An 11,305-nucleotide genomic window follows, 5' to 3' on the forward strand; every position below is an offset into this window, starting at 1 on the left:
CTTTTAAATACATAGTCACGGAATAGCCTGTACAAGTGCTGCCTGTCCCTCCACAAATATTTCGGTTTTCAGTGGTTTTCAGCTTTGCTGTGATCCTTCCTCTTCACTGTACTGTGTTTGAAGGCTACAGCTCTAACCAGGAGACTGTAATCATCTTTTCAGCTATCCAAAGTAAAATCCTCAATAAATAACTTAGTGAAATTAGTGTCTGGTATGTTTTCAAGTAGCATATGAAGGATAAAACCAACTGCTTTCAGAGTGTACCATCATATTTGGGCATAATGCAATGAATATATTTTGTAGTTCTTATGGCATCTTAGATGTTCATGGGTGAGGACAGACTGCTCAAAAATGCAAGAAGTTCAATGCTTACAGACAATAATGGTTGATTAAGACAATCCTATTTAATGCTGAACAACACTGGCATAACACTGACAGAGGTGAGCTACATTTGTGATGGCTCTTTTGCTTGTGTTCATGTTTTGGATTGTGGCATTTAATAGAGCTGTTGAGTTATGCATTTATTAGATTAAAAGAGAGCTACAGACTACTCAGCCAGTGTAATTAGGCAGAGCACCTTCATGCTGGTGTCTCCATTGTTATCAGCTTTAATCCATGGATGTTATATGACACCAAAAGTACACTTTTTTCACTTATAAAATAAAATAATGTCTAAAGAGCCTCTACATAAGAAAAAGAACAGAGAGATGAGGCAAGTTCTCTAAGTTAATAGCCCCAAGTGCAGCTGCAAAATGGCAAGATGTTAAGGTCAAATCAACCAAATTTACATAACTTAAGCATCACTTTATTCACTAATGCAAACCCTTCATCAGTGAAAAAGGAAAGAATAAGAAAAAGATTCATATTAGTCATAGACATTTACTTTAGTGTCCTTGTTAAGAGCCAGTATGTTGGTCCATCATCTTTACTGGCCCACTCCATCATGGCACTGCTGTTGCACTGTATCAGGAGTTTCTGATGTCTGACTGTCTCGTCCTCTTGAATGTGAATTCCCATCTCCTTGAGAACAGACGCACAGTCTGTCAGAGCATCAAATGATTTCGTGTCCAATTCCAAAAATAGTTTCATCAGGGCAGGGTATGGTGCCTTGATATTCTTTTCCTTCAGCTTTCTAATTACATCCCACACTACCTTTCATTTCTTTTGTATCTCATGTGTGTAGTCTTGGTTGAAGTAAATTTTCACAGAATTAATTCTGCCTCACTTCCATGCTTGTTGCAGTACCTGGTCTTTTAAGTGGTAGTTAAGAAAGGGGACAATCTTATCTTTCAGTTGATCACTCAGGAGGCAGTGCACGTTTTCACTGCAGATGTTTAATCCTTCTGTCCACCAGACGGGGATCTATGACTTTTAGCTATCCTTTATTGATCCCCTTAGGGAGGTTTGTTCTCTGCATTTGACCCATCCTAAGCATCAAAGTACCTGGAGATCAACTCCAATTCTAAGGCAGTGCTTTAATCAAGGGCAATGACAGGAGAAATAACTGCATGTTTTTCTCGGCAGGAGAATCAGGAGCACCTGGAGGAAATCCACCAAAACATAGGGGAGAACACGCTAACAGTAAAGCTCTGACCAAGCGAGAACTTCATCCCAGGACCTTCTTGCTGTGAGGCAACAGTGTTAACCACTGAACTACTGTGGAGCCCCTCAGTGTTTTGATGAGTCTGCCACACAACTTCATGCCCCACCATCAGCAATTTTAAACGAGTATTTTGCCTGCTCAAGTCACTTTGTTTAATTTGATCATTTTGTGCTTCTACTGTTCGAGTAGACCAAATATCTGGTGATGTTAAATTAAATAATGTTGAAGTAGTAAAGTGATATGCTATACTTTTTCTTTTTTTTTTTTTTTTTTACTAGGGGGGGATTGTGGCCTTGTGAGAGGGGCCTTGATCCGCTTCAGCAGCCATGAATAGGTAGAATCAAGTTGTAAGTCATGTCTGAGCTTGAAGCGATGAGCAGATAAAGTCAGCCACAAATCTCACCATGTTGTTTTTCATTATGAACTTCCTGTCCTGATCCATATGTTGTTGCATCTTGACCGTGATTCCAAGTCTTCACACTTGGCAGGTTATATTATTGTCATATTTCAGCCAGCATATCAGTCTCCTGTTGTCCACAATCTTGTCTTTCATCTGGTGTATGCACCACTGTTTCACACATGGAACTCAAGTTTCTCATTTCCCCAAACTTTGTGGAGTTTCAATATACATTGATATAATAATGATGATAATAATAATAACAATACATTTTATTTATATTGCACTTTACATTTTTCAAAAACATCTCAAAGTGCTAACATGAAGGGAAAGATAAGAAAAACAATATACAATAAGAACAATAATAACAATAATACAATTAAAAACATTCATCATTTAAATTAATTTAAATTAAAAACAAAAAAACTATATTACAGGCTTTTTATTATTTACTTATTTATATAAATCAGAAGGATTTACTAAAAAAAAAATGTTTTCAGCCCTTTTATAAAACTTTCTGTGGACTGTGGTGCCCTTAAGATGTCAGGAAGGGCATTCCACAGACGTGGAACAGCAGCACAGAAGGCCCCATCTCACATGGTTTTGAGTTTAGTTTTTTGTGTCAGGAGACGTTTTGATTGAGAGGAGTGGAGGAAGCGTGTTGTGGGTTGTGGGATGAGAAGCTCTTGGAGATAGGGTGCGGCATTTCCATGGATGTATTGATGATTGACCTGTGAAATCTTGTACTCAATCTTAGTAGAGACGGGAAGCCAGTGGAGTGAGCGTAAGATCGGTGTGATACGTTTGTATTTCTGCACTTACATCAGGATCCTAGCTGCAGAGTTCTGGATGTACTAGAGCCTCTGGATGCTCTTGCTAAGAATCCCGATGAGAAGTGAGTTACAGTAGTCCAGTCTGGAGGAGACAAAGGCGTGGATCAACTTTTCAGCGTCTGGAAAGGTGAGAGTGGGGCACAGTTTTGCAATATTACGGAGGTGGTGGAATGAAATCTTGCAAAGATGATCTATATGGGATTTGAAGGTGAAAAAGAGTCCATTCTAACACCAAGGTTAGTGACTGTTGAGGAAAGCGGAATGTTGAAACCGGAGAAAGTGATGCTGGTTATGGATGATGATTTGATCTGGTGGGCTTGGAGTGCTTATCGTGATGGCTTCTGTCTTGGAGCTATTTAGTTGTAGAAAGTTGTGTCCCATCCACGCCTTTATCTCCTCCAGACAGATGGTGAGTTGTGATGATTGTGATGAGGATGGTACCAGTGATGGGGGTGGTGATGTTGAGGGTGGGGTTGCAGTAGTTGTTTTGATGTAGAGCTGTGTTCATCAGCATAGTAGTGGTAAGAAATGTCATGGTGGCTGGTGACTTGGCTGAGGGGGAGTAGGTATATGATAAAGAGGATGGGACCAAGGACTGAGCCCTGGGGAACTCCACTGGTGACTGTGTGAGCATGTGAACTGGAATGTCCAAGAGAGATGTCTTCTGTTCGATTTGTGAGGTATGAGGTGAACCAGCTGAGGGCAGTGTCGGTGAGTCCAATGGTGCGATGAAGTCGGTGAAGGAGTCATGTGGCAATTCCCCTTCTGCCAGGCCCCAAAGGATCCAGCACTGTGATGTCAGTGACCACAAAATACCCCCAGAAGTCCTGTGTCCCTTCCCCTGATGAGGTCTTGGTGGGAGGGTGAATTCGGCTTATTCCAATGCATCCTACAGATTCTCGATCAGGTTGGGATCTGGGGAGTCTGCCGGCTGTTGTTGTGGTCCTTGAGACATTCCTGAGCTGTTTTTGAAATGTTGCGGGTACACTGTCCAGCTGGGGGGAGGCTGCTGCTGACTGGAAGAGATGTTGCCATGGGGGTTGCCGAATTTGGTCTGCAGTGTTGTTGCAGGTTGGTGGTGTGTATCAAAGAACATCCATGATTGCCAGAACCCTAGTTTTCCTCCGCAGAACATTGCATTGTGAAGACATGATAAATTTTATTCACTTCACTTGTCAGCAGTTTTAATGTTGTGGCTGATTGGTGTACAACTTGAATGCTTGTTAGAGTGCAGGAAAGCCAACATCTATTAATCTGAAAATGTCATGGATTATTACTTTGATTACACTTTGCTCATGGAGGGATATGCAGACAATGCCAGGAGGTGTGTACAAAATTGATTTTTAAGTCCTGTGACAACCGAGCTGTGCATTGTGCAGAGGTAAGGAGCAGCTACAGTAATAATTTCTCTCCTCTCTGTAGTTTATCCGAGGCTGCCCTCCAGCACTTGTCTTCACAGTGAGGAGTATATACTGAGGTCAGGACCCAAATACATTGGCTCTACCTACCGCTGAGCACCAACAAGCTTTAAAACTGTCAGCCTGTCCCTCTCTCCTCTGCTCCCTCACCCACCCTTCCTGTTTGTTCTGACACTTTCCTTCTTCTTCCACTTGCCTCTGTGTTAACTGACAATGGCAGATTGAACCAGAGAGAGTAAAAGAGTTCCAAGTATCATAACTATGAAACAAATTTAGGCTACATTACATCTTGGAATGAATATCCCGGCAAACTGTCTCTTGACTTTACGCATAATATGACGAATACTGAGAAACGACTTTAACTTCAAACTATTTGTCAAAATTGCTGAAATTTCTTGTCAATAAGCCAATATTGTTACATGCATTAACATCAACAAACATTTGAGACACATTGAGAGTGTCTACTCTACCGGTCACTGCACTATCCCCCCCGACAACCGAAAGAAGGTACCTAAGGAGTCAGCCATCTCACTTCCTTATTGTCTCAGCTGAGCACATGAGCCTTACAGATCGGGCACTCGTAAAAAAATGCCGGCAGGTAAACACTGCTGAAGCTGAAGCACATATCAGTTATCCTGGAAACAGAAGCTTAGCTGGGTGTTATTAGGTTGCGGGTGGGGGGTAGGGGGTTTTCTGCATGTTTGAATGTAAGTCAGATTAGATTAAACATGACAATTAACTTATCCTTTAATAAATGAAATTATTTGTGTGGGGCCAATTAAAGATTTACTTTAGGCAAGTACAATTCAGACCCACTTACCGATAACATTAATGTTGGCTGCGATTGTCTGGAGTGCATAAAAACATGATTTAGAATGAAATTTAGGTATCTGTTTTAGTGAAAGAATCCTTTATTTCAGTTATTTTACTGAAAATGGATTGTTTAAAACCAATCGTCAGCTGTTCAGATGATTGTTTTAAAATATTTTAGTACTATGCGATGTCTGTTCACTGCTACTTGAATCTGTATCTGTCGATACACCCCCACCAGAACTGAAGTGTGAGTGGGTGGGAGGCGAGGAGCAGAAGGGGACATTTGGTGTCTGATTATGCAGAAGACGCGAGTAAACCCCACAAACTGCCGCTGAGTGTTTGCCAGTGATGCAGCATTAGCTATTGTTAAATTTTTAATAGTCTAGTAGTGTGATGTCATTACCCCCCCTCCCACCCCCCACACACACACACGCACTGTATTTATCATACAGCACACCTATCATTAGAAAAGAGCATATAAGGTGGTAAAGACGGGGCTGTAAAAGAGGCTTAACCATTTCAGGCTGTGATTGCATCTGTGCCAGGCCTGGGTTTTTACTCATACATCCATCCATTATAGTCCTCTCAAATACTGTCATAGTGTAGAGGAGCAGCCATGCCTGAAGCCTTTTAAAGTGGTGCAGCAGCCATAAAGGATTCTGTCTTGACTGAATGGCAAATGATTCACCTGTTGAATTGGAAAAAAATGGTTCAAATCCAATCTGATAATGGGAGTTAGAATGGGGCTGATTTCTCTGGTAATGGAGGTCAAAACAGGGTGAAGATATAGGACTGCCCCTGAGTGAAAGCTCACAAGCACAGCTGTCTTCTTTAGTTCGGTCAGCAGAGCCAACAGTACTTTTTTGACACCTTCCATTACGGTGGAAAATATGTTTTGATTCAGATTGATGCTAAGGAAACCATAATAGACTTTGGCTGAGGTGTGATGGAACATGATAAATGATCAAAAAGGGAAGAAAATCCTGTTCTCCAAATGTCTCCAAATGTTCTCAAGACTGTTAGTAATGCTCCTGTTGTCTCATTACAATCCAGCTTCCTTTGTAAAGCTTTAGTATCTTATTGGCCCAACGGCTCATTTACCCTTCACTGATTAATTAAGGCAATTGATTGGCTGGAATAATCGCTTCGCTGGATAACCATGCCCTAATTAGGAGTTAATTCAATGAATAAAGCAGTGCCTGGACAGATGTAGACCGGAACATTATGAAAATTGAGCAAATCCAAACTGTTTTTCTTTCATTTCTCATACTTTTATTTTTCCTTCTCTTTTGCAGCTGGTGGAGTGTCAGAGAAGAAAAAGGAGGATAAATTATGATCGCCATGGGCCTCGGAAACCACCAATATGAGCCAAACTTATATTCTCAGAAAAGCAAATGAAGACTTCTCCAGCTCGGTCCTTTTGCTATTTGTTAAATACTCACTATGCCTGTGTTGTAATTTCACCTCGTAACTATGGATGTCCGTGTAAAACAAACGGTCAAATTTATTCTGCAAACATGAAGGTGCTAAAGTCAGCTGAGGTGGATTTATTCTCATGCCTGAACTCTCATCACTTCCCTGCAAATCATCATACCTACAGTTCATCTGGCAGTCATTTAGACTTGACTCTATAATTCAGCATTAAGCACTGTATAATTATTACATTGCATGGCCACTTTAAAAATTCAATTAGGTACAATTATAGTACATGAAATGGTTAATGCACTGACATCTGCAAGTTTTAAGTGTCTTGCTGTCTTCCTCTTTTCTTTCATTTTACCTTCAGGACAAAGCAAAAACAAGTGTATCTGCACACACTCATTTCCATAAAAATCCCACACACCCACTGTTCCCACAAGCACATTATTCAGTTTGAAAACAGATTCTGATATGTTATGTTATGGATGCGCCAATCTGCCATGAGGTATTACTCATACTGCTCCAAATGCAACAAAAGGAACAGGAATATGAGGAATAAATAATATTTAAAACTTCAATATAGAGAAATCCTTTAACTTGACATCAAAGACAAAGACATCACTGGATGGCATATGAAGTATATTGATATGATGAGGTATGAATGATGATATGATGTAATGGATGGTGAAAATCCAAAGGCCAAGATGGGCACTGTTAGATCTGCAGAGACCACCAGGAGCATCCCAGTGGGTCTCCCTTACATGTCCAGGCCACCAACCACCAACCGTTTGACATTTTAAGATCTCTGCAGGTAAAGCCTAAAGACAGGATCCCCCAAGAGAGGGGAGAGACTGTAGTGGTGTATGATAGCACGTGACAGCTGTGAGAAACACTACATGGATGAAACGGCTAAGACGACAAGAGACCGAATGAACACTGGAAACGGACATCAGCTGTTTGTTTACACCAGCATAAAAGACCGTTGACCAGGAGTCAGTGGACAGCCGGACAAACATCGACAAGGAAATTCTCCTAATTCCAGAGACTTTATTCAAACAGAAGCTGGTTACAATAGGATTGAATGGGACTCTTTATCAACAGCTCAGGTCAGGGCCAAAAAACTTAGTTAGGACATTTGTACTAGGAACAACTCATGAAATAGTCTCCTTGGACCCGCAGCATGTTTTTCATGTCTGTTTTTGTAAAACCTGAATAAATAACAAAAATGTTGCGTCGTTTCTTTAAGTTTTCTTTTTCTGTGGATGACTCACTTGCTCAAAACTGCTTACAAAACGCGTGGCTCAATTCCCTCAAATTCTCGAGTTTCAATTAATAATTTCCTGTTGGTGCAGATCATACCTGACAAGATCATTTTATTTTTGTAAATCAGTGTCTCAATTAAAGGGAACAGCTTTGACCTGCTTCGAGTTTCAATGTGATTCAAGTGTAGGTTTCAAATTTTGCATAATGCAGCTCAGTATAGGACAGTCGTGGCAAATCCGCATGGCTGGAAACATAGCAGATCCAGATCAGTTGGATCAGATCGACTGAGCTGAGTGAGTGTACAGGACTCACAGAGCTAAACAGATCCAGATCCACAAGGATCCACAACCAAGACCCAGTAAAATCTCAGTTACTGTTGGATCTGTTTGGTGCTGTGAACCCTGCGTGCTCGCTCAAGTCAGTCGGTTACAGCCTGATCCAGCCGATCCGGATCAGCTATGTTTCTGGCCACGAAGAAAGTTTTTTTTTCCCGCCTGAGTCCCCTGATGACGAATATGACAGCAACCACTGATAATCCATGTAATTCATGTTGCTTGTTGCAACGGCTTTTTGCTAACAACTACTTAGAACAAAGGGGTTAGCAGCAATTTATAATTTTGTATTCATATGGGTTGTTAGCAGCAAGTGTTGCCAAGAACTCAACAGAACCGGGTTAATGAAGAGAGGGATTCATGAAACTCTGAGACTCATGAGACTCAGACAGTGGCGGGTATTTGAAATGGGAAGATTCAGCTCAACAGAGCACACTTACAGGCTGTAAATCCATTCAAGACAACGTACTGATACTGTGTAAGAGAAGTTGGTAATGGATCTATTGTAACATTGGCTGGCTGTCACCTCCACTCATTCTCAATCCCTCCTCTTTATTTTATTGTTCAGCCCACACAAACACTGTGTTGCCAGTGCAGCATGACACCTGTGGAGACGGGCAGACTGAGCTAAAGTTACCGAAACAAACCAGAGAGCCGTGACACACGGTGTGTGTCAGTCTTTATGATGTAACAGAGTGTAAACACTGGAGGCCATTTAGGACAGCTCCTTATGAGAGAGAGGGAGGCAGACCTGAGTGGAAGGTTGTTCAGTATACATTTCATGGGCATACTAAAAGAGAATATTAACTTCCATCTGTCAGCTGACATCACCTCTGCTCCGTCTGGATGAATCACCCACTGATCAGGAGGAGAGGAGGATGGAGGAGCACTGCTGAAGAGCTGCGGCTCTCAGAGAAAACAAATCCCGTCAGTCATGAGCACAGGCTCGCAATGTATCACACAGGGTCACATCACCAATGAAAAATCCTCACACCTCAAGAGGTACCACATGAGGATTCAGCCTCTGAACACCCACATTTAAATAAGACCACAAACCTCGCTGGTCTATCAAGAGGAACAGACATGCACTGACTGGATGACAAGTTGATTTATTCACTGCACAGACTGAAACTCTTTTTCATGTAATGACTACTAGCAAGAAACCACAAGCTCTCTGCTTACTCACGCACAATCAGAAAACACACATTTGCAATACTTAACACATTACCACGTTCAGCCTCTCAGCCTGCGCGCTGCTCTTTGTTTAATTTTTCCTCTGCGTGTGAGCAGATGGCATCACTATGCCGTCCCCTCCACAGCCCGTTTGCTGTCTCCTCAAATAAAAGAAACAAATGAATTTAATGAACGTAAAGCGGATTTCACACCTACCGTTCCCGGAGATGTGGTTTTCTATCTCGCCGTGTCCAGCGTGCCTTGTGGAGGCACTAAGTTGCATGTAGAGTCCCATGTAATGTAAACTCCCCAGCAGCACCCTGAACGCTCCCATTTCTCTTCTGTTTAATGTGTTCTCCTTTCTCCTGTCTGTCTTTTTCACATCGGGTGGAGTGGACGCCGTAGAAGATTGTTTTTGTTTGTTTGTTGGACTAGTTAATTATTGTTACTGTTATTATTTTAATCCAAGTGACTTGTTCTGGCGAGCAAGGGAGTGAGATACCTGTGAGAAACAGAGAAAAGAAAAAGTCGTGCAGCCTCCCTCAATGCCAGCAGACTGACTGACGCTCTGCTTCCTTTCGGTCGGCTCTACGTGCGGCGGAGGGACACTTCTCCCAAATGGGAAGTGCCGCGGCGTTCACTGGGAATTAACACATTCAACCGTAAACTTTATAAGGAATTAGAGGGGAAAAAATGCAGAAAAGTAAAAAAAAAAAAAAATCACTGCGTGTATTGTAAATGCATTACACTAACACGTGATTATTATTGCGTGTTATGCAGCAATATACAGTATTAATGAGTAAATAAATAAACGGACAAAGAACCAAGCATAGATCGGGGTGGTCCAGCAAACAAAGCTGAGGCTGTGGGTAAAATGTCTGCCTCCCATATGGTGCCACAGACCACTACTGCAGTTATCATTTCTTTATTTATGCCATTTCTAACTAAAAATGAAAACGAAAATGTAAGAAGAAATAACTTTTGCTTTTTGTTCCTTTGTGTAAAGGCCCTTAAAACTTTTATCTCAACCTATTTTTTCCCTTTCTATGAGCAAAGAGATCTTAATGGCCACACTGACAATCATACTTATTTCATTGGCCTTTTCATTTCAGTGGCTTTGATTTTTGATTTTCTTTCTGTGTCTGTGTTCTTTTCGCTGTCATTAAAATGATACCAAGGAACATTAAAATCTAAATCTAATGATGAACGAGTTTTAGAGTGTTAAACGAAATGATACCCAAAGTCTTGAGGTTTTTTTTTTTTTTGCTTATGATGAGATTGTTGCTTATTTTGTCATAAATATTTGATGTTTTAAAAAAAATATTTGGTAATTTTGGTTTTTTGATTTGATTTTGTTTTTTTCTTGAATTCCCCTCGGGATCAATAAAGTATCTATCTATCTGTTTTCAAGGGGTTTTAAAAGAAGGACTGCGGATCATAGTTGCTCGATTTAGCTACTTTAGCTTATCATCATAGCTTTAGTTTGGAAATGGTGTTACTGGGTGTTTGGACACAGAGGTTCTTGGAGAGTGGTCCAGTCCTGGTTTGGTCCTGTAGTGGGTGTAGATCACTGAGGGACGGAGGCACAGCGTACTGAAGCGTTGGTGTGTTGCTGTCCGTGGTGCTGAAATGCAGCCTCAGTATTGGTCACATATTGATCAGCAGAAGAAAACATTTCCAGTGACAAGCAGCACTGTGATATGGGCTGTTGGACTTTATGTAAGGGCTTGAATAGTCTTCATTGATCATAATCATTTTTTCCACAACTGGGCAGCATAGCCAGGCAGTATTTTGTCCATCTTGTTAGATAAAATGATATACTATATGTCCTATTTATTTCAAGGATACAACCTAGACCAGGCATGTCAAACCGGTCCACAGGAGGGCCGATGTGGCTGCAGGTTTTCTTTCCAACCAAGTAGCAGCACACCAGACTTGACTCATTTAATCAACTGATCTCCGTCTTCAGACAGTTGATTGGTCAAACGGTGTGCTCTTGGTTGGTTGGCACAAAAACCTGCAGCCACACCGGCCCTCCTGTGGACCAGTTTGAC

The 11,305-nt window shown here is 41.4% G+C and overlaps 1 protein-coding gene across 1 annotated transcript in view; it reads right to left on the reverse strand.

Annotated features, from left to right (window-relative positions):
• The window catches only part of LOC124063710 (V-set and transmembrane domain-containing protein 2-like protein), a 51,895-nt gene extending 42,040 nt beyond the window's left edge, over window positions 1–9,855 (reverse strand). The window contains exon 1 of the mRNA XM_046397636.1: window positions 9,468–9,855. Coding sequence (XP_046253592.1) covers window positions 9,468–9,585 — 118 coding nt within the window. The 5' untranslated portion in view covers window positions 9,586–9,855. The remainder of the gene's footprint in view (window positions 1–9,467) is intronic.
• Between the last annotated feature and the right edge of the window lie 1,450 nt (window positions 9,856–11,305).

The sequence above is a fragment of the Scatophagus argus genome, chromosome 8, assembly GCF_020382885.2.
Source record: "Scatophagus argus isolate fScaArg1 chromosome 8, fScaArg1.pri, whole genome shotgun sequence".
Taxonomy (NCBI): Eukaryota; Metazoa; Chordata; class Actinopteri; family Scatophagidae; genus Scatophagus; species Scatophagus argus.